Source organism: Pleuronectes platessa, chromosome 17, assembly GCF_947347685.1.
Source record: "Pleuronectes platessa chromosome 17, fPlePla1.1, whole genome shotgun sequence".
Classification (NCBI taxonomy): Eukaryota; Metazoa; Chordata; class Actinopteri; order Pleuronectiformes; family Pleuronectidae; genus Pleuronectes; species Pleuronectes platessa.
In genome coordinates this window covers 11735087-11754100 of record NC_070642.1, presented here as the reverse complement: position 1 = coordinate 11754100, position 19014 = coordinate 11735087, and the positions used below count along the sequence as shown (strand labels likewise).

The 19014-nt window shown below is 42.7% G+C and overlaps 1 protein-coding gene across 2 annotated transcripts in view; it reads right to left on the bottom strand.

Moving 5' to 3' along the window:
- The window catches only part of itpkb (inositol-trisphosphate 3-kinase B), a 28085-nt gene that overhangs the window by 7064 nt on the left and 2007 nt on the right, over positions 1-19014 (bottom strand). The window contains exons 2-9 of one of the 2 annotated variants that reach the window (XM_053444848.1): positions 15864-16062; positions 15342-15489; positions 14723-15007; positions 12619-13563; positions 2148-2247; positions 1991-2028; positions 1669-1844; positions 171-375 (exon numbers count right to left, since the gene is read on the bottom strand). In XM_053444848.1, coding sequence (XP_053300823.1) covers positions 171-375; positions 1669-1844; positions 1991-2028; positions 2148-2247; positions 12619-13563; positions 14723-15007; positions 15342-15489; positions 15864-15910 — 1944 coding nt within the window. In that variant the 5' untranslated portion in view covers positions 15911-16062. Of the gene's footprint in view, positions 1-170; positions 376-1668; positions 1845-1990; positions 2029-2147; positions 2248-12618; positions 13564-14722; positions 15008-15341; positions 15493-15863; positions 16063-19014 lie in introns of both variants that reach the window. The other variant, XM_053444847.1, reaches the window with a different exon arrangement.

Genomic DNA, 19014 nt, shown 5'->3' with positions numbered 1-19014 from the left:
ACAGGCTTCGTGTACGACAAAGGAGCTCATACACGTTCATATACTTCAGAGGAAGTTTCTGCTCAAAACAGGAAGTTAGATCACGCCCCTGAAGGACACATGCACACCCACACACAGACACACACTATACACCAGAAGAAAGAAGGGAAGGAAGGTTCGGTGAGTGTTACCTTGACTCCCTCTATCCTGAATCCCAGGGTGGCCGTCGAGCTTATGGTCTCCCTCCACTGCATGTATCTGGGTTTGGTCACCGCTTTCTGCTCGTTTTCCTCGAGTGTAGCCGCCGCAGGGTCAACCTCGATCATTTTCTGATACATGTCAGGTCTCGGAGAAGGCTTCTTACGAGCCTTGGTCAGTTCTTCCTCAAGGTAGGTCCTGGAGCGAGGGAGAAGAAACAGGTGACAGAAGAAAAGGTGAGAAAGATGAGCGGAGGGGCTGAGAGAGCCGGGGCGATGTCTCTGCTCAAACAGCAGGATACAGCTGTTCACCAGCTGTAGGAATGTGTGAGAATCACAAAAAATGTGACAGGGCAAGAAACGTGAGCAATGAGATGATTATATGGACTTTAAACAAATCCTCAAAGCCAAACATGCAGTATTTAGGAGAGAGTTATTTGCAATCCCTCATTGATTTGATGTGCAACGAGGGATTATAGCCTCCCACAACCGATTTACACGGAACTTGGTGTAAGGATGTGAAGGTTGTTTTAGTGCAGATCTGGATCAGGGAGCAGATCCAGAAAAACCTGATACAGGGCATTTTAACCGTCTCATCAGTCCCAGTGAAAAATGCATAAATCTTAAATCTGTTTAGTCGGATTTGGTGTAGATCCAAATAGAAATCTGCATCTAGTAAATTTATGATGCATAACGGCACATCGACCCTAAAAGTAAAGATTTTTAACCCTCACCTATGGTCACAAGCTCTGGGTTGTAGAATACAAGCAGCCGAAATAAGTTTCCTCCATCAGGTTGCTGGGCCCAGCCTTACAAATAGGGTGAGGTGGAGTTCAGGCATGTGAAAGGTGTCAAACCACTGCTTCCTCGTGTCATAAGAGGACAGTTGAGGTGTGTGAGCGATTTTACCTGGATTTTACTTCCAAACTAGAATGGCACTCAATAGAGTTCACTAAGAACCAAACTTATGAAAACACATTTATATTCACTATATCCAGATTTGTATTCAGATCTTCACCAAACTACACACACTCATAAATATCAGTGCCTTAAGTAAGTTTGATTTTTTCTTTACGATCATTTTTTGCCAGCATTAAAGACTCTAAGAAAAAGCTCAAAGATTCCTGGATCTGCCCCCTGATATGTATCCTTATAAAAACTTAATGGATTCTTCCTTAGGTAATGCCTCTTCCATCCCAAAACCTTTCATGGAAATTAGTTTATGCGTTACCCTGTGAACAAACAAACTAACTAACAAACACAGATGAAAACATGACGTCCTTGGCGAAGAGAATAAAGTTCCTACTTTGTGGATACGATGTTTTAACATTTTAAAATCTCAAAACAGTTTATGTTTCATAATTAAAGTCACCTGGTATAAGACCTACACATCTAGCCAAACTGTATGAGTCAACAGAGCTCTTCATCTACTCACTGACTCCTCAGCTGGCTGAAGGTTAACATGAAGCTGTCTGACGGGATGTTTTCTCACCTCACTCCCATCTTACAGTCCATCACACATGGAAAGTCGAACTCGGCCAGCAGATCCTCCATCTGGTTGTACTTCTGGCCGTCCTTCTCTACGTCTCCATGGTAACCGGGGACGTAGGGGCGCAGCACGTCCCTCATCAGGAGGGACAAGCAGCGCTGCTCACATTCACAGTGTTTCTACAGAGTATCATCAACAAGTTGTCATCGTTAATACGTAGCCTTGGCTGCACTTATTCAGTGTCAGGATGTAGTCAGAATGTAAGTGGATTTATTTTCTGTGCAATGACAAAGAAGGGTGTGAGTGATGCGAAAGTTTGACTCACTTTTAAAATGCGGCCGTTGGCTCCCGCCTTGAAACTCCCTGTAAAAACAAACTCTTTTAGTCGCTGCAGGCCCCTTATTTCTCTTCAGCTGAACCTTAAACACATTTTTTTATAATATTTGAAACTTGTTATTTGTGTGTTTTTGTCTCCACAATACCTGCGTGCCCTGCCAGTTGTATCCAGGGATATTTCTTCTTGAAGGACATGACAAACGGAGACCAGTGGACCATGTTCTTAATCTTCTTCCAAGACTTATGCTACAAACAGAAACATAAGAAATTATCCTTCAGTGATGAACCCCTTACCCTATCCATCCATCCATGCATTGTCTATACCCCTTATTAGTTGAGTGGTGAAAGGTTGCTGACATTGGGAGAGAGGAGTGGCACACCCTGGACAGGTCGCCAGAGTTTATGCATGCTTTGTAAAATGTGAATTTAGGTCAGTCTCCTAAATTCTAACTCTGTCTGCGTTCATCTGAAGCATCTGGATGATTCACTGTTAAAACACAAAAGTGGAGCATCAGTGACCCTGGGGGTTCTGTCCTCAATCTCGCTCTGTCTGGCTCTCCCACACTCTTTCCAACTGAGCTCAGGATCAAGCTGGGGTTTCCCCTGGTAACAAACACACACACACACACACACACACACACACACACACACACACACACACACACACACACACACACACACACACACACACACACACACACACACACACATATACACATATACACACACAGACACACTCAAGTTTGTATTTCTTATTCTTATTGAGGACACTTAATGACATAATACATTCCCTAGCCCATTACCCTAACATTAACTGTCCAAACTAAATGCCTAACCCTAACCTAAACCGAATTGTAACCCTAACCCTAAACCCAAGCCTCAAACATCCCATTGAAAAATTGAGGACCGGTCAAAATGTCCTCACTTTCCTAAAATGTCCTCACTCTGTAAGTTCTATGCATAAAATGGTCCTCACACACACACATATACACACACATATACACACACACACACACACATATACACACAGAGAGAGTGAATGTTTCCCCAAAGGCTCTCTCTGTCCCTGGCAGGGACACATTGAACTGCGGGACTCCTGCCATACACTCAAACAAACACTCGGTCATTCACAAAAAGATAATCCCCGACAACAAATTCACTGGCTGAAGAGAAATATATTTTCTTTGGTGGACAACAGCCCTTAACTGCAACGAAGGATGAGAAAAGTTTGGTAAAAGGACTTGAATTTGGACATAATGAGATGAGCAAAAAAATAAGGTGAAAGTTAATTATTTAAATGGAATACTCTCTGTTGTCCCTTCATTTCCTGGGGTAAATATCCCTTTTATCCCCTTCAGCACGAACATTCTCCTGGACTGTCCTATAAATAGATTTAGACAACATGAGCTAATTTTGCTGCGTGTTGCAACACCAAGATACAATAAATCACTATCTACTGAGTAAAAAATTCATAATGACGTTTTCTGCCTACAGCATTTCAGAAGGAAAAATTACAGATGTTCTGTGGGTTTAAACAATGCCTCGCTTTGCTGCAGCGTAACCGATGGTGACCAGCGGAGGAGAGGAGAGGCGAGAACGAGGAAAGGAGAGGAGAGGAGGATGAGATAAGAGAAAAGAGGAGAGAAAAGAGACCATAGAAGGAGATATATAACCCTTGTCACATTTTCTGGATCAGCTGATAGCATGTCTATCTATGGTTAGTTGTGCGCACACACACACACATACAAAGTCACATGAGGGTTTTTTCTCTGACCCAGTGGAGGATAGAGAAAAAAACACGTGTACAGATCACATGTTGGAAACTAACTCTGGGCTAGGTGGTGGAACGGCAGAGATGAGTAGCTTGACCCTGTGATATCATTGGGTTTATTAGGATTTGTGTTATTAAACGGAACAACCACAAGACGCACATCAAATTAAAAGGCTACAGATCCTTTGACATGCTATGGTTCGGCTCGTATAATAACAGAATTCTTTCTGTGCAAATTCAGAATCAAAAACAAAAGATTCAATATTTTCTCAAAGTGAGATGACGGCAGCCTGGAGGAAAAAAGGCCACATTGATCTTCAACAATCCTCATCTTCATCCCTTGAGCAACCGGTAAAAGTTTTTTTATTTATAAAGCACTTTTCTATTCTTGATGACCACTCAAAGCTCTTTACGGTACAGTTTTACATTCACCCATTCACACACATTCATACGGTGCATTTATTAGCAGCACTGTTGATTTATCTGGGGCAATTCAGGGTTCAGCATCTTGCCCAAGGACACTTCGGCATGCAGATGGGGAAGATTGGGGATCAAACTGCCAACCCTCAGGTTGGAGGACAACAACTCTACCCCTCAGCCACAGGTTTTGATGGTTAAAAAGTACACTGAGCTTCTCTGTTATGTTGTAAACATGTCAGAACCAGACTGGGTTCTTCCTAACCAACCAAAACCATCTTTGTATTCTCTTGGTCAGAGCCATTTTCTGCTTTGATGTTGTTTTAAAGTTTTAATAACGGGTTACTACACAAAGCTTCTAAGGAAATTCACACAACACATCTCTATCACAACTGTCGGTTGTGGTTACAGGAAATGCAAGAGTGATTGAGCTTTTTCAGACCACCAGAGAGACAAAATAAATTGAATCAAGTGGTATTCCCCCCTCTCATTTTTTCCCCACCATCTTTAGTCAGTTAGTGAGAGAAGAAACAGTATCAGGCTACGGCTTGGTAAGTAGCCAGGGCCTGTGCTTTCTCCATCAACTCAGACTGTCATCCATCGACCGTGATGCCTACTTATAGCTGGTGTGTGTGTGTGTGTGTGTGTGTTTGTGTGTGTGTGTGTGTGTGTGTGTGTGTGTGTGTGTGTTTGAGAGGGGGGAGAGATGTGGAGGGCAAGTAAGGGAAAGTCTGGACTACTTCAAGTGTGAGTAATTCCAGCCGTTGTCTGGGTTTGTAGCTTTAGGAGCTGGAGACATTAAAATGCAATCAGACGAGGGCAGGCGAGGAGATGACAAGAGCAGGGGGCGGTTGGTTTGTGTCCAACTTAAAAAAAAACACACTAAAGGCTTCAACTATCACGTTGATGTTAGCAGTGTTATTATAGCTCAATAAAATCTGAGAGTAAAGCTGTCTAACATCCCTAAACAAGGACTAAATCGACGTATTAAAAGCATTTAGCGACAGTAAAGGCAAGTCAGTGTAACGCTGGCAGAGTAGGTGACGGTACCTGGAGGTGGCTGGTGCGCAGGTGGATGACGGTAATGATAAAAATGGCTCCGACCGACACAACAACGCTCATCAATGAATAGAGCCAGGACGACCACATGGTGACCGATGGGTTGTCAGTCAGCCGGGGAGTCTGATGGTCTGTGCAGCTCTCCCGCGACACACCCCGGTCCTTCTCTGCAACCTCGGCCTCACACAATCCCGATTTCATGTGTGTGTTTGTGTGTGTGTTTGTGTGAGTCGGTTTGTGCGGCGGAAAAAACAATTGTGGCGAATTTGATTGGCAAAACAGGAGACCAACATAATCTGGGCATGCAAATCTCTGCACAGGTCACAGCGTTTGGAAGACGCAGATGGAGCCGAGTGTGTGTGAGTGGGTGCACGAGTGTGAAGGGAAATGAAAATGTGAGGACTTTGTGGAAAAATAAAACAAAATACGCACTATTATTTGAGTGTGTATGAATGTTTGTGTTTTTCGTGTACAAGAGCATCAAAGAGTAGAGAAGAAAAGTATGAAGCCACAATGTTGGAAGTCAACCTCTGCTTCACTACCATAAAAACTAGAGTCGTGCACATAAGTAGGCTACATGTAAAACTACAAGTGATTGAACACAAATATGATAACAGTGATATAATTAAATTAAATTAATCTAAGTTCTCTTATATACCAGTTCTGTATCAGTTTGTTTCTATTGTTTTCATGCATTATTCTTTCGGATATTGGTGAAATGTCAAAAGATCCCTGGGTCAACCCTCACAATCTAATCTGCTCCATGTTTTTCCTCGACCGATTCCCAACACTCTCTCCAAGTTTCAATAAAATCAGCTCAGTCGCTTTTGTGTAATTCTATTACCTGACTATTAGCATGAAATTATGACCTCACTGGCGAAGGTAATAATGCATATATGTTGATCTATTAATCAGTTGCTTGTTTCAGCACTAATCTACACTGTCTTCCATAACATCAGTGATGTAGTGATTATATCCATAACAGTCAAGGTAAAGTCTATCGAGAAATATTCATTCCTGTCTATTACAAAAAACTGTTTTGACAGACTCGAAGATCATGTGTGTTACATGATTCATCACAGCCTCCATATTGCTTTTCCTCTGTACATTTAGTGTCAGTGTTTGAGTGTTTTTCCACATTAGGGTGTGCATTATGTTTTACACTATCAATCATCAGGCACCCACAGGAGGAAATGGACGTCTCTGCCAGAAAAAAAATTCCTCAAAACAAGCAGTTCGAAATTAATCTCCTTCTGCTGCATGGGTGTTGAAGTGCTAAGTGTTTGTGCGTGTTCTCTTTGTCAATAAGATTTTAATTTGTCCAGTTTGTAATTTAACTAATTACTGTAATTTTTTTTATTAGCAAAGCCGCACATGAAGCTGAAACACAACTCAAGGAGGTGTTTGAGTCGGCAAATTCCATCAAAGTCTCCGGGTCTCTTTTTCATCTTTTTTTCTGGCTCGTTTCTTTTGCGCCTGTCTCTCTGACTCCCTCTCTCCCCCCGTCTCTCCTATCTCTACCCCCAGACGAGCTGGATGACAAGAGGGCAGTAAAGTTTCCATTGAGAGAGAGAGAGAGAGAGAGAGAGAGAGAGAGAGAGAGAGAGAGAGAGAGAGAGAGAGAGAGAGAGAGAGAGGAAATGGTAAGCGAAGGAACTTCTTGCAGACAGGAAGTTGGGGGGGGGGGGGGGGGGGGGTGCCGCTTGCCTCAGCGACAGTATTTTCCACATCCTCCGCTGACTACAAACAAAAGAGAGAAGAAGAAAAAAAAAAGAGGCCTTGCCCTCTGTAAACAACAGAAGAAGCTCGGAGGGAAAAAAAAGAAGACCTGAGGCAAAGAGTTTTTATTGGCTGCATCTTTTGAATGTGCATCATGTTTTTTCAGCACACACATTTGCAGACAGGGTTTACGACAACATGCATGTGAAGAAGTTTTATTACAAAACAAATTGCGCAATCATCAGAATCATTTGCATTTGCAAAAGAAAGGGGTTAACCACAAACAAAAAGCATCAGACGTATGGAAATGTGAGGATTTCTTTTGACCCTGAGAACTCGGGCTACACATGGTGACCGACTATCACTCATTAGCACACAGGAAAGGAGTGAAAGGAGGCTGAGAGTGGAGAGAATGGGTAAGGGGGGGGGGGGGAAACAACTTGGGCAAAGGGTAACTCTGGGTTACAAGTGTGCAGTGTGCAAAGGCAGGGGAAACACTGATGCATGCTGATGTTTTCAACAGAGGAAGCTACGAGCCTGATATCGCTCACCACAAGGTCCCCTTCACAGATACAAATACACTGCAACTGTCTGAATCTGCAAAAGTTGAGACTGGAGGACACACACACACACACACACACCGAGACAAAATTAAACTGCAGGGAGTGTGATGCAGGGCAAAACAACATGCTTACAGAGTGCATGATTAATCTCTATAGCAACCAGGGCTGGTTTGTGGAGAATTAGCTCTGCGAAATTGACAGCTACACAAAAGGCCTGAAAAAACTAAAAAAGTTTTTAAAAAAAGTGTAAGACGTTTGTGATGTGGCTGTTCAGATACGTTGTAGAAAAGCTGCTGTCTGGTAAGGAAGAGTTGTTTCCAACGTCGACTCTGAAACCCCCTGAATCTTACTCGACAGTGGTGAGCTTGCAAACTAACCAGCAAAAAAAGTATAAACAGGTAAAAGTTAATGCAAATCTTATCTATGAAAACAGATCAATAACCAGTATTGTTTAAAAGCTATTACTTTCAGAGCTGGATCTCCACGCTAGCATTACATCCCCTTTTCTGAGTTCACGCATAACATCGAGGTTTCCCCCGTTACGACTGTGAAACCAAGTGAAACCACAATTCAATTCTGCACTGGATTCAACTCCAAAGATTTACTTTGAGCCAAATTGTCAGCTTCAGTAACGTCAGGCTGCCCTCGCTCCTCCGTGGCCGGGGCAACTCCGACACAGCACATGCACACACACACACACACACACACACACACACACACACACACACACACTTTCACAGACGAGCTAGCACAGAAACACCAAATAAAGAATTGACCGGTGTTTCCCCTCTCATAGTAAAACAAGGCGGCACACGCACACACGGACGCACAAACAGGAATTAGACACACACCGATAATCTTGCAGACTTTCTGTCACACGCACGCACACATACACACACACACGTACAGCTGTGAGAGGGAAACTCGGGTTTGACGTCACAGGGTTGCTAGGCAACTAGCCGCCGTGGTGGTGAAGATTTTCCACTGCAGTACAAACAGTGTGTGTGTGTGTGTGTGTGTGTGTGTGTGTGTCAGTATGTGTGTGTGTGTGTGTGTGTGTGTGAGATAGTCTGTGCTGACCCACTTGGGTTACAGTAATGAATTGTCGGTCAGTGCAGTCCACCACAAAAACAATTCATCTGTTGCTGGAGATGAAGTAAGTTTCAGAGTTTTCAGAGTTTAACGGACGATGAAACTGAGATAGTGATTTTTCGGGTCAGGTCACAAAAAGGGCTGTGAGACACTAAGTTGTGTTCGTGAGTGAAAATATGCTTGTGTGTGTACACTGTTGCTTGTGTGTGTTGTTTTTGTGTGTAAACTATTAGCTATGCTGTTCTGTAGAAGCAAACAAGCCAAAGCTGTACTGTGGTGTGTGCAGAGGGTGTGTCAGTATAATTTGTGTGTGTGTGTGTTTTGAGAAGAATGACTGTAGACTTCATTCCAGAAGACGCATCAGTTTATATAATGGACCTGTTTATTTAATGAATGAATCCTTTCCTGGACCGGAGCTCCTTTGAAATGCGTCCAACACTTAAATGCTTTACTTAGAATAAAGACGCAGTGAGTAACAACAAACTTCCTGCATCCTTTTTAGAACCATCGTCAGAAGTCCTGCCCCACCTCCACTCCGCTGTAGCTTCAGCTCCAACTCGCGTCAGTCTTTCACTGAAAGCATGATGCTGGAGTTTTCTGAGCATCGTCTCGGTTTAAACAAACCACAGCTACCGCAAGGTTTATATTAGAAGAATAATCAAAGCTTTATTGTATATGTGTACAAAGTTCTGAGAATTGCTTTAGATCTACAACTGACAATCGACTGTGAATTAAGAGAAATGGCCTCAACAATGGAATGCCAACATAAATTGCAATTATGCAATGCAAAATCAAAGCCCGAATTTTTGAATGAGGATTGAATTTATTGTGATAACAAACAGACAATAGTCATAAGCTGGAACCAGTATGTTACTTGATCTTTACAAACAAGTGAATTGATCCAAATATACCATTATTCAAATGTTCCTCAGCCACACAGATGTTTTGATAAAGTTTTGTTTAGGCATTTAAGTTGTCAGACTTGCTTTCCTGTCTTAAATCCTACAATGTAACATTCTGTTATATCACCATGGTTGATAATATAGCTGAGAGTTTTTCATTTGTGTCAGATCTGTAAGTGTGGGTGTGGAAGCTTTAAGATCCATTTCTCAGAGAAGCAAACAGCTGAGTATCACCTCTACTGGCAGGTTCTTTTCATTCCACAGACGTCAACTGATATTTTAGAGGAAAAAAAGAAAAACACAGATGCCAATCTATCGCAGGTGCCCTTTTGCAAGCAATTTGCCCGAACTAGAAAAACACTGACATCACATATGTGCCTTCTTGCCTTGGAAATTTGCCCAACAGTCAAAAGATCAGCCAGTTACTGTCTATATATGGCGGTGCTCAGGTCCAAGCCTCCACCAGTTAAACATGAACCCTTCTGAAAAAGAATTAGTTGATTTAATCCCATACTAATGGCCATAACAAAGCGCACGTGTTTGACTGTGACAGAGGAACATTACTGTGAATGGTGAAGTCAGTCAAACGCATCCACAGTGAACTCTGTGATACAAACTGTAAACCTCTGAGCATGTGTCATCGCCATGGCTTATGGGAGTTGTTGTCTTTGCAGAAAATCTACCTGACGCGACCTGGTGCAAATAATGTTCACGGATGAGGTCATGTATTAAAGTTTTAATCCCGTTATCCAGCAAACGGCAATGGTTAATCGTGACCAATACAAAGGATAGAAGGAAAAGGCAGCTAACTTGATACGAGTGTGTTTCTCCTCCGTCATACAACACATTGAGAGTCATAGTAAAGATGGACAAAGCCACGGGTAAAGAGGATATGACTAAATGAAAAAGCGACCAAAAGGAAACGCCCCATTACCTTGAATGAAACTGTTGAGGTTGAGTTGTTTTTAGACATTCTAATGAAGACTTGTTATTATATCTTTAAATGTCTGATAGAATGACAAATATCCTTCAATTGATTGATTGCGTCGCTCCTGTGATAAAAGCCATGAGAAGATGCAACTTGTCTCCTTTACGTCATTATAAAGACAACATGGCTGCAGTATATATTGAACAACATGTCCCTGCATTTTCTTTCTCTCACACTCTATTCTTCTCTCCGTCTCTCAGTATCACTCCTCTTCTCCCTCTTCTCGCTCCTACATACCTCCCACACGAGCGAGCATGCTTTATGTGTTTCTGCATGTTTGCCTCTTGCAGACACACACACACACACATACACCGAACACCACAGGCGTCCTTAAACTACACGGATCAGGAACTGTGACAAGCTACAGACAAGAACATGAATAACCAGCATGTTTGACATGTATGTGCTGTGACGGGGCTCAACCTGGCTTTGCTATAAACCCTGTCCTGTCACCTGCAGCTTCCATCAGGAGCGTCTGTCTCCTGCATAAAGCGACGGAAAAAAATCCTGGAAATATGCAAAGAGGGACACAAACACTATTCAAATTCACAGCCAAAGTATTTTAAACAAATTGTCTTTCCTCTGTGTCCCAAGGGAGAGCAGGGACTTTGATTCAGGGATGAATCATTCGAATAAAGATGCAAGAAATCTGCATCCATCAACAAATTAATCTTGAGTAGATTGGCTTGCCATGTATTCTACTCCATGTTTTTCAGTCATCTTTGCTGCTGCTGCTCATAGTAAAATCTGAAAATGCAATTGTTAAAAAATGTCACGTCTCCAAATATGCTGTGTTGATTGCCGGGCGAGTATCTGAATGTGTTTTAAGCTCATACAATATTCATGTGGACTCGAATTATACAGTGCAAACATGAGCACTTTAATTCCAGGAAGAAAAGATTTCTGTAGCAAGAAGTAGCAAAAAAAAAGAGGGGCACTTGTTGACACAATGATTAGATACACTTTAAAAATCAGTTATACAAACCTGCATTAAATCAAATGTTTCAAAGCAGAAGTGAGATGGCATCGTGAACTCATGCTGGCTACAAATGAAAACACATCCAACCCACCTACACACATACCCAAACAGGTCTCAGCCTCCTCTTTGAACTGCATCCAAATGCAGGCAAAGCTTAAGTGTGTGTGACTGGCAAATTCTCTTGCTTTCCCTTTTTCTATCACCCGCAGTCTATTTCTCTCTCACACACACACACACCCTTCCATTAACCACACAGTGCAAAAAAACAACAACAACACACACCTACACTCACACACACATACGCTAACACAGGTCAAGGCACAGAGCAAGCTTTGTTACTGTGAATGTCAACCATTACTAAGGAAGAGAGAGCTCGGGCCAATTTGACACAGGATCCCCCGCCAACATGTACGGGCACATTCAAACACACGACTCGAATATACACACTGCCAGACACACATTCTGAGGTGCAATTGATAACAGAGACCTATGTCAAGACGAATCTTTACCCAGATCTTCACCAATTGGCTGCAAAATCAGCTTCTACGGCTGCAGTTCCTATATTTGGACATTTGACACCTGACCTTTGTAAATTACTCAAATTATTTTAAGTTACAGGACTTAACGGCTCCCTCAGACTGAGCGTATGTGGAGCATTCTGTCCGTTCTCTGCGTTCATTTCATCCACGTTTGTTCCTGTCTTCTGAAAGCTAACATAAATGTTTGGAACAGACTAAATAGAGTAGTGCCAATGCAAAACTGTGGGGGGAGGGGGGGGGGGGCAGCGTTGCCAATTGTTCCAAGTGAGACGATCATCGGACACCAGGAAGAAATTTCGACAATGGAGGAAGTGGAGAGACTTTGAGAGTGTGGGCGAAACTACAGATTTCTTCATGATGTTGCTTCTGCCGGGCACCGGGACAAACAAGATGGGTAAGAGTCCGGTCTACTGGTGGCTCTGGGAGAAAGCTGAAATCTGTAGGCTTCCTGGATGAATCTCTGTACTGAATTTCATGATAATCCATATCCCGATATTTCAGTTGTGATTAGAGATAATTAATATTAAGTATTTCCATGTGCAAAATAGTTACCGCCATTCATCACACTAACAAACGCACTCTACTTACTGCTTTCTGTTGAGAACTGAGGACGGCAGGGTTGAGGAGCTGCTCCCCTTTCTCTGTATCACTGGAAATATCCTCCTCCGACTCCTCCCAAGATGAGGAGAACCCGGCCGACGAGGCAGAGGAGGATGAAAGCTTCCTGAGGGAGCGTGTGGAGAAGTTTGGCCCAGGGACAGGGCTGGAACCGGGACTCGGGGTGCAGCATATTCCCTGGTCTGAGCCGGGGCCATCGGAAGTTTGAAGCTGGCTCTCCAATCCGTGGTCAGTTATGATGACTGCAGGGATGGAGGGAGAGTGGTTGTAGGTCTGATCAGTGATGTCCAAACAACGGGTGCTCTTACTGCTCTGCGCCTCACCCACAGCAGCGGCTTCAGGGTTAACCTCCGGCCTGTTCGCCTCTGTGTGGAGCATCTCGGGACACAACCAGTTCTCTTTCTCATCTCTCACCTCTCCCTCTGTCCGTTCTCTTTCAACTTCCAGAATTTGTTGGTTTTCACCCGCCCCTCTGTCTTTTTCTCCCTCACTTGCTCCCAGAATTACTCCCTCCTGCTTCTCTCGGTCTGTTTTTGCATTTGGGTCGAGAGCCTCAAGGGAACCCTGAACAACAAACCCATCTAAGCAAGGAGTTTGCATCACAGGTTTTGAAAGGCGGCCATTTAGACCAATCAGCGTCTTATTCTCAGTGTTCATTTTTGTTGCAGGGCTGTCGTTCCTTTCCCCTTCTCTCCTTTCTCCTGCTGTTACTTCTTCTCCCTTTTCTCCCCCATTTTGGACAACAGAGGGCCTCTCTTGCGGCTGGGTCATTGGGCATGTAAGAGCTGTGTTCCCTTGGCCGGGATGGGATGTTGATCGTCTCGGAGATCGAGGGCTGCGCTGGAGCTCGTTGTTAAGCACCTGGGCACGAATCCCGGAAATGTGGGCCTCGAAAATGCCAACTTTTCCCCTGACCTGAAAGACACATGGAGAATTATTGTAGAGACACAGCTGCTGTTTCTGGCTTTTTCCCTTGTTTGGCAATGAAGAGACTGTTTTGAAAAGAGAACAGTTGGAAGGACAGAAACTCAGTGTGGGACCGTCTGCAGTTTTACAGAAAGTAAAGTGGGGTTGGCTTTCAGCTCAACACAAAAAAATATTCAAGTATGTAACTAAAATGAAATCAATTAACCCGAACTATAATGTAATACACATATCTGTCTACCAGTTCCAGGAATTCCAAAGTCTGTCTGTCTGAATGTACCTCACATATTTTGAGAATGGTTCATCTTATCAGCTTCACGCTTGGATAAACAGACGACCAGCGCTCTGTCGCAGCAGCTCCTCAACTCACTGACATAAGTGGCATTGTCAATCATGACAACAGCATGTTCGCGACAATGGGGGCATTCATGACCACGGAAACAACGACAGATTCTCCACTTCTGTGTTCTGTGTACTGAGTGGAGCTCCACTGAACTTTGAATAAAAAAGGTGAACAGCTCTTTGTGCAGCAGCGGGGGGGCAGCTTCAGGGTTCTGTGGGCTGAGTCCTGCAGCCGGTCTGAATTACTGCAGGTCACTTTTTACAGTTTCAGAAAGAAAATTCCAACCAGCATCACCACAGGCCAAGAAAAGAGCCCATTCCAAACAGGCATGTTTTGAACAGGCACTGCCCTACTTAAGATAATACAATATTTCAATGCCGCCTATTGGAAATTATTATTAACATATTACTAACATTACAAAAGTTCAAACAATCCAGGCCTCATTAAAAAGTCACATAAACTTGATTACACGATTTCTGGAGTTTCCACGATAGTAAAACCTCAAATGACATTAAAATCGACTTGCATTCATACAAACCTGCTGTAAAAGGCACAGCTGGGTATGAAATAAACTGGTTTACATGGATTTGATCCTTCGCAGCTTTTAAAGCTTGACTGACAGTTGTGTTTTGGGATCATCACACGTGTGCTGGGTGAGAGTTGCTGTTCTTACTTGCCCAGTAAATTGAGATAAAGAAGGAAATCCTAGGGAGTTTGCTCAGTGATTGTATTTTTAGATAAAGCCATATGATGTAGAGAGTAAGACAGACACATAGGAGTAGAGAAGATACAGTTGTGTAGACCAACCTCAACGTTCTGCAGCTCTCGGTGGATTTGCAGCAGCTGCGCTTGGCGTCTCCTCTCCTCTCGCCTGCCCCCCTCTCCCGACTCTCCTCCTCTCTCGTCCAGCCCGTCTCCTTCCCTGCTCTCCTCACCGCCGGACGAACTCAGGCGTCGGACCCGCTGGCCCACATTGACTCCGAGAAGCTCCGGGCTCCGCGGGGAGGGGGAGCGAGCACGAGGGGAGGGGCTTGGGAAGAGCGAGGATGGACTGGGAAGGGCAAAGGTTTGACCGAGGGGTGGGGGGCTCGTCTAGCAGACAGACAAGAAAGAAATTAGTCATTCATATCAACTGACATGTACAATGTAAACAAATTATATATGGTGTGACAGTACTGCACATATATTGAAATATTGAAATTGCATGGATAGAATTACATACATTTTACAATTAATAAAGGTTGGCCTGTATTTCACACTAAGATAGATCGCAATAGAACTTGAAAACCTCAGTCACTTACTGTAGTTTTAGTATTACAAATATAAAAGACATACGTGGTTTACTTTACTTTAGCACAGATGATGAAGAACAGGAAATGTCTGATGGTTAAATGTGTGTTAGTTAAGGAGAAGGTGATTAAGTTACCCCGGGGCTGGTGGGGCTGTAGAGACCTCCACCCAGTAGCTGGCAGAAGGTGCTTCGATCTGGAACCGGCAGCACCGGCCGGGCGACGGGGCTGGTTCTAGTTCGGGCGGTGGTGCTGGAGGAGCCTGACGGGGTGTGAAACTGATTACTGCTGCAAAGAGGAGAGGACAAAATGCACAAATAATAAACCTATAGATATAAAATGGCAGTAAGTTATATATAAAATGTTACAATGTTAATGTCCTATTAAAAGAGGCCATGTCTAAGCGATAGGACTGGGAATTAATCACATGGGCCATATGTTATCTGATTATGATAAACTAGACTCAAAGCTTGGATTGCAGATAAAAGACGACACTTTTATGCATCCTTACAAGTGAAAATGTCTGACTGTAATGTAAATCATCAAAAAAGCTTTGTTAATCCCTCTGAAGTGTATTAAAAATAAAGCCCAGTCCGACCATAAGAGGCAAACATATTTAAAGCATTTCATCAACTAAAGCTCTAAAAACAACAACTGACCTGTTCATGACTCCTAGGACGTTCAGGTTCAGGGCAGAAGCTGCCATCCCCACGGCCAGGCCAGGGGCTTAGAGTGTTGGGTACACATCTAACAATCTCCCCTAACGCGGCAGGGAGGTCTGGAGATCAGCTTTCAGTTTTTCCTCTGCATTCAGTCAGCAGCTGGAGCTCCACACGGCCAGAAAATCTGTGCCCACCACTGGAAAATGAAAAAGAGGGCAGGAAAGTTTGTTATACAATAATGTGCCTGTCGGAGTATTTAAAGACAGTGAGGCAAATGAGCTGGAAAGTTGGTAGAGTGAGTTTCAAGACACTTGGAACAGACACTGGAAGTCCATCATGGAAAAAGGAGATTATTCACTTTGTCCTGCTGTTATCCCAAAATAAAAGATATCATTGTTCATACCGAGAAAAAAACAAAAGAGCAAGCCAGTGAGGTGGAGAGGAGGAGAAGGGTGAATAAGGTAATGGTGAGGTAATGCTTCGCTAGAAACATTTTCTCGTCTTCTCTGTCAATGCTCCATAAAAGCAGAGATTTTTTACAATGCTTACTTGAATGATACAGCTGTTTTATTAGAGCCTTCTCAGCTGTAGTCATCTTCCTTCCTATCCAACATTTCACTGGATACACGTTTTTTCTCTCCCTTCAACACATCCCTAACATGTCTTTATTCTAAAAGACCCAGCAAGACAGTGGTCGAGGTTCAGCTTGAACGAACTCTTTTAAGGTAACGTTCTTCCTTGGAGAATGTGAATGAGGGAGGCAGATGCAAGAGAGCAAGATAATGAGGCCAAGACGCTGTGAGACAAACATGTAAAACAAGTTGCAGCAGAAGAAGAAGAAATGCTACAGATTCTCCTCAACCTTTGTACTTAGATTCAAGTTCTTTGTTGTGCTTAAGGAGAGGTGCTTGTACTTTGGTAGAACATTGGTAGCTGCTTTATTAGGGTGGAACAATTTGCTTCTTAGTTTTCCGTGAAGCCGTAGGCATAGTGTTTTTGTCAGTCACATTCAGGAACCAAAACTCGTCATTTTGACCCCTGAATCAAAACGTTACTCCAACATTACTGTAAATCAAAATGTCACATTCAGGCTCCAGTAATAATGCAACTGCATGCAACTGTTGATCCTCATTTTAGTGCGTTTAGTGATTAGGTTAATTTTCTATTTGTTTATGAGCAAGAGCAAAGGGTTGTAGAATTATAAGTTATGAAAATAGAATTCACTGTGCTATGGAAGAGGAGCTAAAAGCTGGTGTGTGATACTCGGAGATTGACAGCGCTTAGAAACTCATATTCCAATAAAGAGTTCGCATATTCATTCAAAGCATTAAGAGTCCAATTCTTTCCATTTCTTACACTTTACTCTTAATTTAACTCTCTTATTGCTTATATTATATGTATCCTCTTTTAAATCTCTGTGTAACTCTTTTTTATTTATTTTTTTAATGCTTCTTTTTGTATCGCCTTATGTTGACCTTACGATTTGTCTTGATGACATTTATATCTTTCCAAATTTTTAATTCCCTTGTCGTATAAAATGTGCTGAACAAATAAACTTTACTTGCCGGACAATATGTTTCATTTAACGTGTAACTTGAATATCACTCATAACATCCTTGTTGGAGGTAAAAAGCATGAGAAAGATGCTAATTAGCTTTGTGCAGTTTTTATAATAGGAAATTTCAATGGACAGTCATCCTCTCATCATTCGGGTAAACACTGAGAACGTTCTCGTGTTTTCAGCCTACTGTTAAGTATTTCAGTAAACAGACGTTGAAATGTGTTGCATCTGAGTCAGTTGATTCACTATCAAACATAGTAGAGATGTCATGTATGTATTTACCACAATGTGATCACTAAACTGGAGCAAGAGGTTTTGAAGTTGTTTTCCAGCTCAGACCTCCAGTTTGTTCAAACCTACCAGTTGCCTTGTCATGTGCTGAGCTTCTAGCAAACGGTCCTGGGACGTGTTCTGACTGCACTTAAGACATTGGGCCAAGAACTTCGGGGGTAAACATGGGATTTCCTTGTTGGGGGACTGACGCAGAGAGACAGAGGCAGGAAACCGTCTGAATGGTTCCGTCTCTCTCGTGGCTCAAAAGTGCTGCTTCTTTCACACTGCATAATCACTTCTCCACGCTTATAAGACGTAAACAACCAAAAAGATTCAAAGAAAAAGAAACAAGCAGAGGCCACAAGAGGATTGATGGTGATCTGAGAGAGAGAGAGAGAGAGAGAGAGAGAGAGAGAGAGAGAGAGAGAGAGAGAGAGAGGGAAAAACAGGGACAAAAAGAGGGAGAGGGAGTGCAGGAGAGAACTGAGAGAGCTGGGTGGAGGAATAAAGAGCGAGAGAGAGGAAAGAGAGGTGTATACAGGCTATTTTGGTTCAGTTGTCTATTCTGAGTCTTTCATGCAGAAGTAGTGGATTTACTTTCTGTGAAATGGCTCAGTTGTTGCAGTAGAACAGCACCAGCCACCAGAAAACTGTTGAACTACATCACAAAGACCTTTTTTTCTCTCTCTGTGCACTGAAGAACTATTTTCTCACAGAGAAATCATCAAAGTTGCACAGAATAACACATTTATAAAAGGGTTTAAACTGAGATATTTCTCTAAAGTGTTTAAACACTGGGCTTAGCTTTAAAGTCAATCTTCATTAGGGCTTAAAACAATAGGGCCAAATACAACAGAGAATGTTAATTTCACTGCTGCAGCTTTGAAACGGGTGCAGTATATTTCTTGGACATAGAGGAAAAGAGAAAGGCATTAGAAAAGCTGCAACCAAATGTATATGTGTGTATCCACCTCCCTTTAACATAATAGTAGTTTCCATTAAGATAACTTGATGACATCCTAACATTATTATTCAGACATTACATATATAAACCCGTAACAACAACAGCCATGATGCAGGGAAACGAACCATCACTCTGACCATGACTGTGCTGATGTGTCATTATCACAAACCAAAAAGAAAATACTCTCCTTAGCAGAACAAAAGAGGAAACTGTGATAAAAACGGGGCAAAATATAAACAATCACTGGAATAACTGCAGATATTCTAACTAGCTCAAAATGTTGTGTGTTTCAGTGCAGCCTAAGGTCAGATTGAGTGGGACTGTGTGATTATTCAAACTGTCCACTTGCC